Genomic DNA, 18807 nt, shown 5'->3' on the forward strand with positions numbered 1-18807 from the left:
AAAAATATCCAGCCCATGAGGGCCAGAAGCAGGGTGAGGGGCAGAATCTGAGTAGGACGGATCAAGAATGTGTGTAGGGTGGGGGAGGGGGGTAGCTGAGCAATTGCTGGGAATGCTGGCAAGTGGGTGCCTGTGGCCTGTCTATGTGGGCCTTTGGGGCCAACATAGAGAAGCTCCCAAATCCAAGCCTAGGAAAGGGCTACACAGCAATACCATCCATCCCCTCCCCACCCCCATCGACTCTGGGTTATCTTGGTTGGGGTGCCCAGAAACAGATCCTGAGGCAAGGATTCAAGTGGTTTATCTGTGAGACAATCCAGGAACTACTGGAAGGAAGGAGAGTGAGCAAGGGAGACAGGGAAGGGAAGGGAGCCAGAGCAGGGGACCCCATCAAGCCTGTTCGCACGTGGGCAGCAGGAGCTCAGGCCAGCTGGGGAGCTCTGCCAGTGGGGCTGCCAGAAAAAATACAGGATGAATAATGCCTTAGTCTAACCATGTCTCCAATTATTTTTTGTTAATCTGAAATTCAAATTAAATGGCCCTGTATTTTTATTTGCTAAATCTGGCCACCCCATCAGGGATTCAGTGTAAAGTGTAGAACAACATCCAGGGTCAGCGACTGTCTATCTTGTTCATCTCATGGCACACATATACCAATTACTAAAATTCTGCAGCACACGAAAGAGATAATTTTTGCCGATCTGACAAACAATATGTATAATTTTGATTCATTCACACCAGGTGCCTATTGTTGTGTTGGCTGTTGTCATTTTTTATTTGACAATCTAAGCCTTAGATTCTAAGGGAAAGGAGGTCAGTGCCCCTGACTAAATAGTCACATATTGCATGTTTTTAAAATTCTTGGGGCACACAGGTTGAAAATCGCTGCCCTAGATTTATCCCACCCAAGAGGCAAGGGGCTATTATTTATCTACCAAATCCTTTTGGTCAGGGGTTGTTGGTGTAAATTCTCTAGCACTTTTGGTCTGCTCCATGCAAGAGCAGAGAAAGCCTCAGGCAAAGAGTAGTAGCAGATGATAGAATTTGAAATTAGGGAGCATGGGCATTGAAATGGCAAGTGCCAAGGCAATGTGGGTGGGGCATGGGCAGCATTTGCTACAAGGTCCACTGGGTTCCCTGTGAACTTGGGGGATCTGGAGCTATATTCCGTGGGCCTGCGTGTGCTGCTCAGCCAGGCAGTATTCTGTCTCCTCCCACCCAGCCTGACAAGATCTGAAGGTGGAACAAACCACAGAGGAGATAAATCTGATCCACATCTCCCTGGGTCCACTCTTACTGAAGCCAGTGTCTCCAGAGTCTCTTCTGCATAAAACAGGGCTTAGAACAACCTCCAGAGCAAGGTGACGCAAGTGGCCTCTGCCTGGGAGGTTGTGGGGATGCACTAAGGAGGTAAAGCGGGGCCCTGGCAATAGTAAGTGTTCAGTGAAGGCAGCTGCTGGGATTATTAGGGAAGCACGGTGAGTACCCCTGCACTTCCCGGCCACCGAGCCTCCCTAGGACTAAGATCTGGGTGCTCTGGGAACTCAGCTTGACTGAATTTCCTCTTATTTTTTTCATTGTGGTTTCTCATCTCTCAATATCCAGGTAGTCTACATCTGACTAATAATGTAGTGCTGGAACAGAAATCAAATCATGCCCTGTTGTCTTTAAGAGGTTTATTCTCCACATTTGTGGGCCTTCATCTTTCCCATGGTATAGTCTGTTGGTCATGAGCACAGATTCTTTTATTCAGGCGGATTTGGTTTCTACCTGGACTCTGCCCCCAGCAAGTTGTGAGACTTGGGCAACTGACATGACCTCTATAAGCCCCATTTTCCACATCTGTGTATGGAAGAATAATAATATATCTCTCTCATGGTTGATGTAAGGATGAAAGGAGTGAAGTGCTCAGCAGAGCCTGGCACTTAGAAAGCACCTGATAAACTGTAGGGTGTGTTTGTTGTTGGAAACGAAGGTTTGAACAACCTGGCAGTGTTGGTATGGCTGTTGGGAAGGATGTTCAGCCACGGCCTAACCGCTGGCCCATAGCTGGTGTTCTCTCTGCCCTCTCAGGTTCTCCCCAGGAGAGACAGGTGTTTCTGAAGGCTCTTCAGAAGCTGAAGATGGGGAAGTCCCAAGGCCACTACCAAGCAGACTCACAACCTTCCAGCCCCATGCCTCGGAGGCTGAATTCACCTCCCCTTCGGCCCAGTGATATTATCCAGGTCTCCCTGGAATTCCAGCTGCTCGACCTGCCCAACATGGGCCAGGACATAAAGTTTGTCCTGCTGGCCGTCAACATGTCGCTCCAGTTCAAGGACCTCAAAGTGAACCTGAGTGCTCAGTCTCTGCTGCATAATGGCAGCCCCCTGCCCCCATTCTGGCAGGACACAGCCTTCATCAGACTCTTTCCTGAAGAAGGTATGGGCTCTGGGTGTGGGCATGGGGACTCTGTACACAGATGGGTTATGGAAATACCACTGGGGTCAAGCTAGCCAACAAGGGTTCTGGAGCTTCCCTGTGACACCGTCTTCCTGGTGTCTCCTCAACACAGATTCCTCTTCTTCTTCCCTTATCTCCTTCCCTCTGCCTCTGCCTCCTGTGTCCTCTTCTTCCTCCTACCCTTCCTTCAAGGACAGTAGCCTGGCTTAGTGGAGAAAACCTGAGCTTTGGAGTCATCCAAAATTTAGAACCTCAGCTCACCCATTTACAAGCAGAATAACCTTGCGCAATTGCTGGGAATGCTGGCAAGTGGGCGTCTGTGGTCTGTCCATGTGAGTGTCTGGTCTGTCTATTTCTCTTCCCAGTCTCTCCATCTGAAAACCTGGTAACTGCTTCACTGGGGCTCAGTACATGTTAGCTTCCTCCTTTCTATAAAAGGGTCCCCATATCCACCAGGTCCAGCTGATTTCCACAGCAGTCTCACCTCATCCTTGTGTTCTCTCCCCAGCAAAGACCCATCGCTGTCAAATCTCCTACTCCCAGTACAGCCAGCACCTGTCAACAGACAAGCTGATTCGCATCAGTGCGCTGGTAGAAGAGAAGAGCAGTCCCGAGAAGATCCTGGTGAACAAGATCATCACCTTAGTGTATCCTGCCATCAAAATTAATGTAAGCAAGAGCCCAGGAAGTGATCTGGGGGTTCCTTGGGACTAGCTGGGCGTGGGAGGAGCCCTCTGAGAGTCTGCTCAGAAAAGCAGCCCCTCCTTTCCTCTGCCTCTTCTGGTGCTTCCAGGTACTTCCCCCCTGGATTGGGAGGTTTATCTGAAAACACTGGGTAATATTTCCATCCTCTTGCACCATTTGATGCCTTGTGGGTGGATCTTAAGCAGCTGCCATGGCGAGGTCCCTCTCTTGTGCCACCTCCAACTATTGGCCTTCCCCAAGGTCAATATGAGCTCAATTGGGAGGAACCTGAGAAGGGAGAGAGCACTGCCTGAAGGTCAGCTTAGGTTTGATTTGCCATTTCCTGACTGTGCATCCTTGGACAAACCCCTGGGCCTCTGCTTCTTGAACTGTCAATTAAGAGGATTAGAAAAGATGGCTGCTGAGGACAAGTCCTGTTCTGACGGCCTGTGATCCTCAGAATGGGAAGATGTCACAGGTCCCTTCCTTCCATTGCTGCCTCGCCAAGCAGTTTCCTGGACCCTGCCACATGAGCCTATGGTGCCCTCCGCAGCGTGCATCTGGCAAGCCTAGCCTCGGGAGGGTTTCCAAAAGTGCTTCTAGGTTTCTTGAAGCTACTTCCTTGTCTCTACAGCCCTGAATGAGCTCTTCATGTGAAAAGAATGAGCGAGTTATGATAAAAGGAAAGGAAAAGATGGGGTAGAATTGTAATCAGAAGAAACAAACAAAAACTGCCAAAGAATATTCTCTTTTTTAAAAATTCTTTATTGTTTAAAGTATTACATATAGTATTACATATGTCTCCTTTTTCCCCCATTGACCTCTCTCCGGCCACCCCCACCCCCAGCACATGCCCTAACCCGCCTAGTGTCTGTGTCCATTGGTTGTGCTTATATGCATGCATACAAGTCCTTTGGTTGATCTCTTACCCCACTCCACTCCCCACCCTCCTCTGCCTTCCCTCTGAAGTTTGACAGTCTGTTCGATGCTTCTCTGTCTCTGAATCTATTTTTGTTCATCAGTTGATGTTGTTCATTATATTCCACAAGTGAGGAGATCATGTGATATTTATCTTTCTCCAACTGGCTTATTTCACTTAGCATAATGCTCTCCAGTTCCATCCATGCTGTTGCCAATGGTAAGAGTTCTTTTTTTATATATATAGCAGCATAGTATTCCATTATGTAGATGTACCATAGTTTTATAATCCACTCATCTGCTTATAGATACTTAAGCTGTTTCCAAATCTTAGCTATTGTAAATTGTGCTGCTATGAACATAGGGGTGCATATGTCCTTTCTGATTGGTGTTTCTGTTTTCTTGGGATATATTCCTAGAATTGGTATTACTCGGTCAAATGGCAGTTCCATTTTTAATTTTTTGAGGAAACTCCATACTGTTCTCCACAGTGGCTGCACCAGTCTACATTCCCACCAGCAGTGCACAAGGGTTCTTTTTTCTCCACATTCTCGCCAGCACTTGTCATTTGTTGATGATAGCCATTCTGATAGGGGTGAGATGGTACCTCATTGTCATTTTGATTTGCATCTCTCAGATGATTAATGACTTTGAGCATGTTTTCATACGTCTCTTGGCCTTCTATATGTCCACTTTCGAAAAGTGTCTATTTAGGTCCTTTGCCCATTTTTTGATTGGATTGTTTATCTTCCTTTTTTAAAAATGTATGAGTTCCCTATAAATTTTGGAGATTAGACCCTTACCGGATAGAACATTGGCAAATATGTTCTCCCATGCAGTGGGCTTTCTTGTAGTTTTGTTGATGGTTTCTTTTGCTGTGCAGAAGCTTTTTAGTTTGATGTAGTCCCATTTGTTTATTTTCTCCTTAATTTCCACTGCCCTAGGATATGTATTGGTAAATATATTGCTATGACATATGTCTGATATTTTGCTGCCTATGGAGTCTCCTAAGATTTTTATGGTTTCCCATCTTATGTTTAAGTCCTTTATCCATTTTGAGTTTATTTTTGTGTATGGTATAAGTTGGTGGTCTAGTTTCATTTTTTTGCATGTATCTGTCCAATTTTCCCAACACCATTTATTGAAGAGACTGTCTTGACTCCATTGTATGCTCTTGCCTCCTTTGTCAAATATGAATTGAGCAAAGGAGTTGATTCTGGGTTCTCTGTTCAGTTCCATTGGTCTATATGTCTGTCCTTGTGCCAGTACCAGACAGTTTTGAGAATAGTGGCTTTGTAATACAGCTTGAAATCTGGTATTGTGATCCCTCCAACTTTGTTCTTCTTTCTCAAGATTGCTGCGGCTATTTGGGGCCTTTTTTTATTACAGATGAATTTTTGGAGAGTTTGTTCTAGGTCTGTGAAATATGCCATTGGTATTTTAATGGGAATTGCATTAAATCTACAGATTGCTTTGGGTAGTATGGACATTTTAATGATGTTGATTCTACCAATCCATGAACACGGTATATTTTCCCATTTGTTTATGTCTTCCTCTATCTCTTTTTTCAGTGTCCTATAGTTTTCCAAATACAGGTCTTTTACCTCCTTAGCTAAGTTTATTCCTAGGTATCTTAATTTTTTTTGGTGCGATGGTAAATGGGATTGCTTTTTTAGTTTCTCTTTCTGTGAGTTCATTATTGGTGTATTAAAAAGCCATAGATTTCTGGGTGTTAATTTTGTATCCTGCTACATTGCCAAATTCATTTATTAAGTCTAATAGTTTTTTTATGGAGTCTTTAGGGTTTTCCAACCCACAGCTGGAAAAACACGGACATGGAAGCCCTGCTCTTCAGGAAACAGACCTAGGGAACAGTGCTCTCCACAAGTGTGGTGAACTGGAGAATGAGATTAATTCTCTGCTTCTTCCTTCCTTCTGATTTCTCTGTTTAGGTCCTAGGAGCAGCCATTGTGAACCAGCCACTCTCCATACAGGTGATATTTTCAAACCCTCTCTCAGAGCAGGTTGCAGACTGTGTGCTGACTGTGGAAGGAAGTGGTCTCTTCAAGAAACAGCAGAGAGTCTTGTAAGTGTTAGGGGTGCCAAGCCTTCTCTCCTGTCTGAGGTGGGTGCTATCATTTCTGGACATGGGCTTTCTTAGGCCAGGCTCTGAGAAAACTGGGAAAGGAGAGACCAGCTTGCTGAGTGAAAAAGGGCTTTGGGGTGATCACAAATATCTAAGTTTTTCTGACATTCTCCTTTCTCTGCTGCAGCATTGGAGTCCTCAAACCCCATCACAGGGCCAGCATCACTCTAAAGACTGTCCCCTTCAAGAGTGGCCAAAGGCAGATCCAAGCTAACCTGAGGAGCAACAAATTTAAGGACATCAAGGGTTACAAGAACATCAATGTTGACTTGTAGGTATAAAATCTAGGACAAAAAGATGATTGCATAGATTTTAAGCTTGAAGAAAATACTCAAGATCAAATACAAGCTGCATCATTCCCCACCACAACAGGGCTCTGACGTGAGCAGCAGAAACAATGCTAGTGACGGATAGTCCCCTGGGCCATTTGCACAGTTCCCCAGGATTCTGTTCAGGGCCCAGGGATTCCGTGGTGTCCCACCCAGAAGAGTGAAATGGCCAGAGGTTCAATGACCTGGTAGGATTTGACCATGATTAACTGCTCAGATGTCAAGAAAAGAAGAAGACTGGATGTGCAGCTCACTGTCATTTTGTCATTGCAATGGCTAATTTCCTAGTACCAATAAACGTCAGTCCTTATTCTCATCTACTTTGTACCCATGTAATCATCACTCTCCCTACAGTAGCTCCCACCTATTCCCTGGATGCTGGGAGTGTCCCATTGTTTCAATGCCTGAGTCCATCCACTTGTTTGAGAAATATAGTATAGGGGATAAGGCAGGAAAAAAAAAGCAAAGTCCTTGCCCCAGGGAGTTTACATGGTGGGGGCCGGGAGGATCACAGGCAATAAACATGTCAACAAATAGTAAGGTACTTACCTATGGTGTATCAGTCACGATCCAGTTAGGGAAACAAAAACCTTTGTAGGTGTTTCTACATACTACCTATCATCTTTGTGTCTTGGGGAAAACTCTGGGAGATCTCTCAGTTGAACTTCCTTTGAATCCCTTCCTATGGTGCATCCAAGAAGTTCCTGAGTCCTAACAGTTTCAGCCTCTTGGCTCAAAGTCTACGAGTGCATTGTGGTCCTGGGTGGATCTGGGATGGCTGGGGTGCAGGGGATAAAGCCAGCTGAATAATGAAGGGAGGCAGTGTTTTCATAGGAAGTGAAATATTCTCAGGCCTTTCTTGTGTTTAATAGTCCCACTGAACACAAAAGAATTCCAATTGTTATCTCCTCTTGGACGCACCTTTCTTTTTTTTTTTTTTTTAATATATTTTATTGATATTTTACAGAGAGGAAGGAAGAGGGATAGAGAGTTAGAAACATCGATCAGCTGCCTCCTGCACACCTCCCACTGGAGATGTGCCCGCAACCAAGGCACATGCCCTTGACCGGAATCGAACCCGGGACCCTTCAGTCCGCAGGCCGACGCTCTATCCACTGAGCCAAACCGGTTTTGGCTGGACGCACCTTTCTCATGGTACTGTGCAAAGTTCTGCTTAGAGAAAGGCATGATGCACCTGCCCTTCAGGCACTAGCTATGACTGAGAAAACTGTTTAGGACATATATTAAATGCATACACATTAAATTAAAAAGTTAAATAATTCTATTATATATAAACTAAAGGGTAAGTGTAGTTAATCAGAGGGAGAGTAGAGGGTGTAGTGGGAATTATATAGTAGGTTAACAGCCATACTCTTTAAGAGTAGGCTGAGCCATAGCTAGTTTGACTCAGTGGATGGAGCATCAGACTGTGGACTGAAGGATCCCAGGTTTGATTCTAGTCAAGGGCACATGCCTGGGTTGTGGGCTGGATTCCCAGTTAGGGGTGTGCAGGAGGCAGCCAGCCAATGATTATCTTTCATCATTGATGTTTCTATCTCTCTCTCCCTCTCTCTGAAATCAATAAAAATATATTTTAAAAAAAGAATGGGCTGAGAACTAGGAAAACCCTGGTAGCAGGGAGCTGAAAATAACCTATATGATGGTTCCCCTTTATCCATGGGGGATACATTCCAAGACCCCTAGTGAGTGGCTAAAACTGCAGATAGTACCAAACCTTATATATGCTATGTTTTTCCTATACATACAAATGTATGATGAAGTTTAATTTACAAATTAGGCACAGTAAAAGATAAAAAATAATAACAAATAATAAAATAGAATAATTATAATAACATACTGTAATAAAATTTATGTGAATGTGATTTCTCTCTTTCAAAATATTTTTTGAATTGTTTATTTCTGGACTTTTCCATTTAATATTTTTGAACTGTGGTTGACCATGGGTAACTGAAACGGCAGAAAGCAAAACTGAGACTAGGAGTTGGGGACTACTGTAATTATTTCATTCCTTAATTATTGCCTAACAATCATGAAAAATGGTTTAAGGAAAACATAATGGAGAGGAACATCTTGCAGAGACAATAACCTCTGAAGTACTTGGAATAGTTCAGCTACCACTCTCTCGTACTCTGTTATGAATCGTGGTGTTAACACCACATTCATTAACTCTTTCACTCAATAAATATTCTCTGAGTTTCCACTAGGGGCCAGGCTCACAGCTAGGGCCCAAGGACACAAGAAGGACCAGGACCTGCTCTCCAGGAGCTCAATTCTAGCATGTGGAAAACGAAAAATAAACAGGAGGTTATAACAGAGTGGCAAGAACCACCATAGGGGTGAATGCAGGGTGTTGTGGGAGCATAAGGAGGGATAACTAATCTAGTCTTGGAATTGTGGATCAAGGAGGGCTTCCTGGAGGGAGCAACACTTAAGCTGAAAGATAAAGACTAGGAATTAGCCAAATAGACTCAGGCTCGAAGGGGCAGGCATTCCATAAAACAAAGCATTCAGAATGCTGGAGATGAGAGCAGGAAGGAGTAAGTAGCAGAAATAAATGAGGCAAGAGGCAGTGGATGAAAGGTTTCAGATGACAGTCTAGCAGGGGTGGGCAAACTTTTTGACTCGAAGGCCACAATGGGTTCTTAAACTGGACCGGAGGGCCGGAACAAAAGCATGGATGGAGTGTTTGTGTGAACTAATATAAATTCAAAGTAAAGGAGCGGAGGGGAGAGCAAGAGAACCGGATAGAACAGCCGGATCCGGCCCGCGGGGCCGTAGTTTGCCCACGGCTGGCTAAGGAGTTTAGATCACAATCATCTTTAGGCATCTGTTTCCTCTAAGTCTTGGATCACAGTCATTGCCTATAATGTCAGTGCTTAAAGTTGATTCTATTTTGCAGAACTGAGCAGACTACAGGTAACTTGAGAAGTACTGAAAAGATAATAGTCTCAATCCTGAAGGTCACCTTTGGGCCTGCCACTTTTTCAGGAGTATAGACAAAAAGAATTTGACTGCAGAGTACTCCTAGCTTGCCTTGGACCCCACAGATTGGAACTTGTCTTCAGACTGTACAAGAGCTTGGAGCTTCCTACCAGGAGGCTGGCCAAGTACTTGGCACAGCAAAAGTGTTCAGGAACCCTGACCTCCTGGTTTATAGGTCAATGCTGGGATAATGTATGAATCTGTGGGAATGTGAGAAAGAGCTCTGTCACTCCTAACCAAGGTAGAGGGAGAAGGATCAAGATTAGAAACAACAACAACAACAACAAAAGATTAGAAACAGAGGCAGAATGAAAGACTGATTTTAGAAACATTGCTGCCCTAGCTGGTTTGGCTCAGTGGATAGAGTGTAGGCTTGCAGACCAAAGGGTCCCGGGTTCGATTATAGTCAAGGGCATGTACCTCGGTTGCAGGCTCCTCCCTGGCCCAGGCCCTAGTCTGGGTAGTTGCAGGAGGCAACCAGTTGATGTGTTTCTCTCATATGGATGTTTCTATCTGTCTTTCCCTCTCCTTCTACTCTCTCTGAAAATCAATGGAAAAATATCCTCAAGTGAGGAGAAAGGAAGGAAGGAAGGAAGGAAGGACGGAAGAAAGAAAGAAAGAAAGAAAGAAAGAAAGAAAGAAAGAAAGAAAGAAAGAAAGAAAGAAAGAAAAAGAAAGGAAGGAAGGAAGGAAGGAAGGAAGGAAGGAAGGAAGGAAGGAAGGAAGAAAGAAAGAAAGAAAGAAAGAAAGAAAGAAAGAAAGAAAGAAAGAAAGAAAGAAAGAAAGAAAGAAAGACATTGCTTATATTCCATATATTTGGTGATTCTCTAGTTATCTTTTTGGAACTGATTTCTAGCCTAGTTACAATGTGGTTAGAGAACTTACTCTGTCTGATTTTCATCCTTTTCAATTTGTTGAGACCAGTACTGTGGGCCAGCATATAGTCCATTGATAGATGTTCCGTGTGCTTTTGAGTATGTATTCTGCAGTTTTGTAGCACACTGTTTTATATATGTCCATTAGGTCAAGTTTGTTAAATCTATATCCTCGGTAATTTTTCTATTTGTTCTATAAATTACCAAGTGATGTATGTTAAAATGCCCCATTATGATTGTGGATTTATCTATTTCTCCTTTTAATTCTGTCTATAGGTGGGTATTTTGAGGAGAGGGGCTATATACTCAGGCGTGGCCAGGGGGTAGGGAACCACTTATGGATCTAAGTGTGGGACACTTAGATCCATAAACCTGAAGAAGTGAAGGGAGGGAGAGATTGTTGGAAATGCATTGCTTACATTCCACATATGTAAGACAGAAAGATTTATGTGAAGAGGGCTGCCTGCCAAGAACTGACCTTCAGTGATGATATAGGGAAGGAATCAGAAAAATTAATACTTTAACCCTACTCTTCTTCAGCCCTCTACTTTTCTATTGGTGCCTTCATGAGGCAAAGAACACAACATGGGCCCTAGTTGGTGTGGCTCAGTTGGTTGGAGCATCATCCTGTGGACTGAAAGGTCGCTGGTTCTACTCCCAGTCAGGGCACATACCCAGGTTGCAGGTTCAATCCCCCCAGGAGGGGTGGGGACAATGAATCAATGTTTCTCTCTCTCTCTCTCTCTCTCTCTCTCTCTCTCTCTCTCTCTCTCTCTCTCTCTCTCTCTCTCTCTCTCCTTTGCCTTTCCGCCTATTTCTCATTTATAGATGACAGATTCTACAACTACTGCTCCATTGTACAGTCGTCACACCCAGGAACTGCTTTGTAAATGCCTTCATTGCCCGCTACTGTGTCCCCTACTCCTTGACAAGGAAGTCAGTTCTCACAGTTTAAAGAGGATATAGCTCAAATAAAAACCTTGCAACAAGTTTAGGTATGCAAATATAACTAAACTGCAGAGTATGTCTACCATTCTGCAGTGAAGCCCAGCTGCTCACAGACTTTCTCTGGTAGGCGTCCAGCTGTGGCACAGTAAGGAAAAAGGAAGCACCTCCATCCAGAACTTCAGCTTAGCTCCTGTCTTGAGTGAGCTGACTGCTTGCACCCCCACCATACTTAATGCAGAACTAGCTGAGCATTGACCCACCAATTGCTCAGGTTGGAAAAATCCTCCAGGAAAGTTTAAAAGTCACATGGTCTTTCAAGACCTTTTAAACTGGACTACAGAACTGGCTGGCTAAGAAAAGAGTGGCTCATTGAGACCCTTTTCGTAGGGTCTCAAAATCAAAGATCAGGGATTACTAGTATGTTAATTGATTCTCAGTTTCCTTATATATCTTTAAACTTTGCCCCTTTATGTAATAAACAGAGCCATCCAATTCTTTGGATAATAGGCTTCCATCAAGAAAAACATTAAAGGTTATCAATGATTACTCTTGTGTAGTTATTAGCATTATCACTATGATTTAAAACTAAAAACTCTAGGGAATCCTTGTTCAGATTCCTGATTTTTAATTCACTCATTTAGTCAATTAGTTGATAAATGTGCCCTAAGCCTCCATGTTTGCTGCTTTGGGCAGAACAATGGAAAACAAGGCACGTTTGCTTGTCTGGAAACATATGCCTCCATTTGTTGAAAGATATTTTCTCATATATATAATTCTAGATTAGCTGTTTCTTCCTTCAGAATTTTTCAAGATATCATCTCACTTGTCTTTTAGCTTCCATTGTTTTCATTGATATGTTATCTATTAATCTTATTTTGCTCCTTTGAAAGTAATATGTGTTTTGACTTCTGCCCAAGTTGGAAGCATAGGTCAACGTGGTACTTGCATCCTCCCATAACCACATCAAAATTACAACTAGCTCTGGCCAGTGTTATCAGTAGTTAGAGCATCATCCCTCACACCAAAATGTCTCGGATTTGATTCCCAGTCAAGAGCATGTACCTGGGTTCCAGGTTCAATCCCTGACCCCAATCAGGCCATGTGCAGGAGGCAACCAATTGATGTGTCTCTCTCACATCCATGTGTTTTTTTTCCCTCTCTCTCCCTGCCTCCCTCCCTTCCAATCTCTCTAAAAATTAATGGAAAAATATATCCTCTGGTGAAAATTAACAGAAAGCACACAAACAAAAAATTACAACTAAACTACAGAACAATCATTATTCAGAACCACCTGAAATTGAGCTGAATCAAAGTCCTACAACTAGGGAATTAAAGAGGCCACATCAAGACTGGTAAGAGAGGCAGAGACGCAGAGTGGGCTGGTCCCACACCCACATGTGATGGATAAAAATTGAGAAGGATATCTCAGCTGTGGGAGTCCCCCTGAAGAGCTAGGGGTCCCAGCCCACCAGGCCCACCTATCTAGTGTTCCAGTGCCAGCGAGAGAAGTCCCCATAACTTCTGGTTGTAAAAACCAGCAGGATTGAGGCTGAGGAAGACTGAGGCTGCTGGAATCCCAGGCAGCTCCTCTTAAAGGGCCCACACATAGACTTACTCGGACTCACTCCCTCTGAGTTCCAGCGTAGGGTCAGCAGCTTGAAAGGCACCAGAGACATAGGGAGGGACTGAATTGTTTGGCATCAGGGTGAGAGCTTTCTCCCAGACAGAAGTGCTGGCAGAATCCTTTGTTATTTTGATGAGCCCTTCCCTCACAAAGCCAGCAGACAGGTGCCATATCTGAGTCTCCATCAACCTGACTCACACTGTTTGCCCCACCCTGGTGATTCCCAGAGGCCCTGCCCCACCCAACTTTCAAGCCCACCCAAGCTGTTTCCAATGGTTTTTCCATATGAATGGCTTGTCTTGACTCATGCTTCAGATTTTCCTAAAATCTCTCACAAAGCAGCATCTTGGCCTCGGCAAATCCCATACCTCTTGCTAAGTGGCCCCAGGCCTGACACTAGCAGCAACCAGCCTTTATTTACAGCTTGACCTTGCCTGTGTATCTCCAAGCCCAGCACAAAAAGCAACCATCTGCAGATCATTTTGTAGCTTATGGAGGGTGGTCCTGGACAAAGCACAGGTGGTGGCTGACCTTGGCATACACCTATCTGGAGGCCTCAGAACAACCAACCTAGCGGACAGCTTCAAAACACATCGAAGCACAACCCAATCACCTCTACAAGTGAGACACTCAAGGGGCAGACACCAGAGCCTGCTGAAGTAAGTCTTGCTTTGTGTGGTGGGCCCCTGCACAGCTGACCCTCCACGATGGTTGCAGGTCAGTGGTCAGTGGTCACAGCCAGTCCTTGAAGATGATGGGCCTGGATAAATCCCTCACATTGTCATGCCAACAGCAATCACAGCTCAACCTGAACGGGAGAGTGTACAGCCCACATGAGGGAATGGAAAGACGCCCAGCTTGAGTGATTGGGGAGGCTGTATCACTGGACCCTACAGGACACCTATTACATTAGGCCACACTACTAAGCCAGGAAGACATAGCAACTCTACCTAATACATAGAAACAAACACAGGAGGCTGCCAAAATGAGGAGACAAAAGAACATGGCCCAAGTGAAAGAACAGAACAAAACTCCAGAAAAAGAACCAAAGAGAATGGAGACAAGCAATCTACTAGATGCAGAGTTCAAAACACTGGTTATAGTATTGCTCAATGAATTTAGTGAGAACCTCAGCAGCATAAAAAAGAACCAGTCAGAAATGAAGAATACACTAACCGAAATAAAGAATTACTTACAGGGAATCAACAGTAGGGTAGATGAAACTGAGAATTGAGTCAACGGTTTATAATATAAGGAAGCAAAAAACACCCATTCAAACAGCAAAAAGAAAAAAACGAATTTTAAAAAATGAAGGTAGTGTAAGGAGCCTCTGGGACAACTTTGAGCATACCAACATTTGCATCACTGAGGGTACTGGAAGGAAAAGAGAGAGTGAGAAATTAAAAACCTATTTGAAAAAATAATGACAGAAAACTTCCTTAACTTGGTGAAGGATATAGAAATACAAGTCCAGAAAGCACAGAATCCCAAACAAGATTAACCCAAAGAGACCCACACCAAGAAACATCATAATTAAAATGCAAAATGTTAAAGGCAAAGCAAGAATCTTAAAAACAAGAGAAAAGCAGTTAGTTACCTACAAGGGAACACGTATAAGACTGTCAGCTGATTTCTCAAAAGAAACTTTGCAGGCCAGAAGGGGTTGGTAAGAAATATTCAAAATCATGAAAAGCAAGCACCTACAACCAAGATTTCTCTACCCAACAAAGCTATCATTTAGAAGGGCAGATAAAGAGCTTTTCAGAGCTAAAGGAGTTCATCTTCACCAAACTAGTACTATATGAAATGTTAAAGAGTCTTTATTAAGAAGAAGATAAAAAATATGGACAATAAATGGCAATAAATACATATCTATCAACAATGGAACCTAAGAACAAAATAAACAAATAAGCAGAACAGAAACAGACTCATAAATAGAGAACATTTTGATGGTTGCCAGATGGGAGGCGGGTTGAGGAGATGGGCAAAAAAGGTGAAGGGATTAAGAAGTACAAATTGGTTGTTATAGAATAGTCATGGAGATATAAAGTACAACATAGGGAATATAGTCAATAATATTCTAATAACTATATATGGTGTCAGATGAATGAGAGATTTATTGGGATGATCACTTAGTAAGTTATGTAACTTCTAATTACTGGGGTGTACACTTGAAATGAATCTAATAATTTATATCAACTATAATTGAAAATAAAAAAATTACTTAAAAAAAAGTAATATGTATTTTTCTCTGGCTACTTTTAAAATTTAAAAAGTCCTGCTTAGAGTTCTCAGCATTTCTTGAGTTGGTGGCTTTAGTTTTAAAATATTCTTGGCATTATTTCTCCAAACATTTCTGTGTCCCATTTCCCCTCTCTCTCTCTCTTCTCTTTCTGGGACTACAATTTCACAGAGAGTTTTTTCCTAAAAGTCTTTTTTGCTTTAATCTATCTTTTCCCTTATTTTTTCTCTCCATGCTTAATTTGATCTCTTCTACTGATCTGTTTTCTAGTTCACTAATCTTCTGTTCTGCTGTGCTAAATCTGTTATTAAACTCACTTATAGTGTTTTTAATTTTAATTACTCTATTTTTAAACTAGAGGCCCAGTGCACGAATTCATGCACCAGTGGGGTCCCTCAGTCTGGCCTGCGGAATCGGGCCAAAACTGGCTCTCTGACATCCCCTTAGGGGTCCGGATTGCAAGAGGGTGCAGGCCAGCTCTAGCTGGTTTGGCTCAGTGGATAGAGCATCGGCCTGCGGACTGAAGGGTCCCAGGTTCGATTCCAGTCAAGGGCATGTACCTTGGTTGCAGGCACATCCCCAGTAGGGGGTGTGCAGGAGGCAGTTGATCGATGTTTCTCTCTCACCGATGTTTCTAACTTTCTATCTCTCTCCCTTCTGGTCTGTAAAAATCAATAAAATCTATTAAAAAAAAAAAAAAAAAGAAGAAGAAGAGGGTGCAGGCCAGGCTGAGGGACCCCACCAGTGCACGATCAGGGCCAGGGAGGGATGTAGGAGGGTGGCCAGCTGGGGAGGGGCCTCGGGAGGGCTCCAGGGCGTGTCTGGCCAGTCTCGCTCAGTCCTGATTGGCCAGACCCCAGCAGCAAGCTAACCTACCAGTCGAAGCATCTACCCCCTGGTGGTCAGTGCATGTCATAGTGACTGGTCAACCAGTCAACTGTCTGCCCCCTGGTGGTCAGTGCATGTCATAGTGAGCGGTTGAGCGGCCGAGCGGCCTTAGCATATCATTAGTATAATTACACTTTGATTGGTTGAACAGACAACCAGTCAACCAGACACTTAGCATATTAGGCTTTTATTATATAGGATACTACAATCTACATTTGGTTATTTTCTACACATTTCAATCATCTGCTGAAATTATACAAGTTGTCACCTATTTTCTTAAATATAATAATCACATTTTTAAAAGTCTGTGATAAATACCCCCAATATCTAAATTTTCTATGGACCTAGCTCTATTGCCTTTTTTCTTCTTCTTCTCTTGTTTCTCAGTCATTTAGTCTTGTTAACTGCTATGCCTGGTAATTTTTGATTGAATGTTAGATACTATGTGTAAAAATCACAGAGATAAGGTCAGGCTCTGGATAATCCTAATATTCTATAGAGAATTTTCCTTCTGGCAGGCAGTTAGGATAGGGCAGGGCACCATAATCCAGGCTGATTTATTTTATTTTTTTTAAATATATTTTATTGATATTTTACAGAGAGGAAGGGAGAGGGATAGAGAGCTAGAAACATCGATGAGAGAGAAACATCGATCAGCTGCCTCATGCACACCTCCCACTGGGGATGTGCCTGCAACCAAGGTACATGCCCTTGACCGGAATCAAACCAGGGACCCTTCAGTCCGCAGGCCGACGCTCTATCCACTGAGCCAAACCGGTTTCGGCCCAGGCTGATTTAATAGCCTGGCTGGCATGGCTCAGTGGTTGAGAATCGACCTATGAACCAGGAGGTCACAGTTCAATTCCTAGTCAGGCCACATGCCTGGGTTGTAGGCTCGATCCCTAGTAGGAGGTGTGCAGGAGTCAGCCAATCAATGATTCTCTCTCATCATTGATGTTTCTATCTCTCTTCCCCTCTCCTTTCCTCTCTGAAATAAATAAGAATGTATTTTTTAAAAAAGTAAAAATAACAAATAGGACTACACCAAACTCTGAAGCTCTTATTCATCAAAGGACACAAGCAACAGAGTGAAAAGCAACCTATGGAATGGGAGAAAATATTTACAAACATAAATCTGATAAGGGGTTAATATTCAGAATATATAAAGGACTCCTATAACTCAACAACAAAAATATCAAATAACCCAATTTAAAAATAGGTAAAGTGCCCTGGTCGGTCTGGCTCAGTGGTTAGAATGTCAGCCCTTGGACCGAAGGGTCTCAGGTTTGATTCCCAGTCAAGGACATGTACCTCAGTTGCAATTTCCCTAGCCCAGGTAGGGGCGAATGTGGGAGGCAACTAATCGATGTGTCGATATTTTTCTCTCTCTCTCCCCCTGCTCCCTCTCTTCCACAACTCAATGTAAAAAATAGCCTCAGGTGAGGATTTTTTTTAAAAAATAGGCAAAGCATTTGAATAAACATTTCTCCAAAGATGATATACAAATGGTCAACAAGCATATGAAAAAAATTCTTAATATCACTAACCATAAGAGAAAGGCAAATCAATACTGCATTCAGATATTACCTCCCACCCACTAAGATGCCCATATAAAATTTTAAAAAACACACGCAGAAAATAACAAGTATTGGTGGGGATGCGTAGAAGTTGGAATTTTTGTGCCTTGTTGGTGGATTGTAAAGTGGTGCAATCACTTTAGAGAACAGCATGTCAGTGCCTCAAATAATTTAAAATAGATCTGCCATATGACCCACCAACCCCGCTTCTGGGTATATATCCAAAAGGATTGAAAGCAGGGTCTTGAAGATATATTTGCATACCCATGTTTATAGCACTATTCACAATAGCCATGAGGCAGAAGCAACCCAAATACCATCAATGAATGAATGGATAATCAAAATGTGGTATATACATACAATGGAATATTATGCATGGAAGGAAATTCTGTTACATGCTACTACATGGGTGGACCTTAAGGACATTATGCTAAGTGAAAAAAGGACAAATACTATATGTTTCCACTTACATGAAGTATCTAAATTAGTCAAATTAATAGATATCGAAAGAATGTTACCAGATATATAGATATAGAGAATGGTGGTTGCTAGAGGCTGAGAAGAGTAAGCAAAAGGGACTTGTATCTAATGGGTATAGAGTTCAGTTCTGCAAGATGAAAAGGTTCTGGAGATCTCTTTCACATCAATGTAAATATACTCAACACTACTGAACTGTACACTTAAAAATGCTTACGATGATAAATTTTCTTTCACAATAAAAAGAATTTTTTAACCACTCTATGCTATTCCAATGTTTACAACTTCGTTAGATAAATAATAATAATGATGATAATATCCATGACAATGTCAACAGGAATAAAAACCTCCATTGACTGAGTTTCTGAAAACAAACAAAACTAGGTTTCAGTTTTTATAAGTTTTAGTCTATTTCCTACTAATCTTTACTCTTGAGGTACAGACCTTTGCGGGGGTCCCACTGAAGATCTGGGGTGTTTATGGAGGCCCTTCATCCTCAGTAGCCCTGGAAGTTCAGTTTTTATTTTCCAACCCTGTGAGATGGCCAGAAGATCTGCTCAGACGCTCAAGCTATCATCTGTCAATTGTGAATCAGCAAATCCCCCAAAGGGAAAGTGACACTCTGTCAGGCTCACCTCTCTGAGCTTCTCTTCT

General features: G+C 42.9%; 1 protein-coding gene across 1 annotated transcript in view; it reads left to right on the forward strand.

Moving 5' to 3' along the window:
* TGM5 (transglutaminase 5) overlaps positions 1 to 6465 on the forward strand; it is a gene marked incomplete at both ends in the record, with an annotated part of 40101 nt that extends 33636 nt beyond the window's left edge. Inside the window, 4 exons of the mRNA XM_080644477.1 lie at positions 2074 to 2421; positions 2951 to 3111; positions 5997 to 6130; positions 6318 to 6465. Coding sequence (XP_080500603.1) covers positions 2074 to 2421; positions 2951 to 3111; positions 5997 to 6130; positions 6318 to 6465 — 791 coding nt within the window. The remainder of the gene's footprint in view (positions 1 to 2073; positions 2422 to 2950; positions 3112 to 5996; positions 6131 to 6317) is intronic.
* Between the last annotated feature and the right edge of the window lie 12342 nt (positions 6466 to 18807).

Source organism: Plecotus auritus (assembly GCF_963455305.1).
Source record: "Plecotus auritus genome assembly, chromosome: 1".
Lineage (NCBI taxonomy): Eukaryota > Metazoa > Chordata > Mammalia > Chiroptera > Vespertilionidae > Plecotus > Plecotus auritus.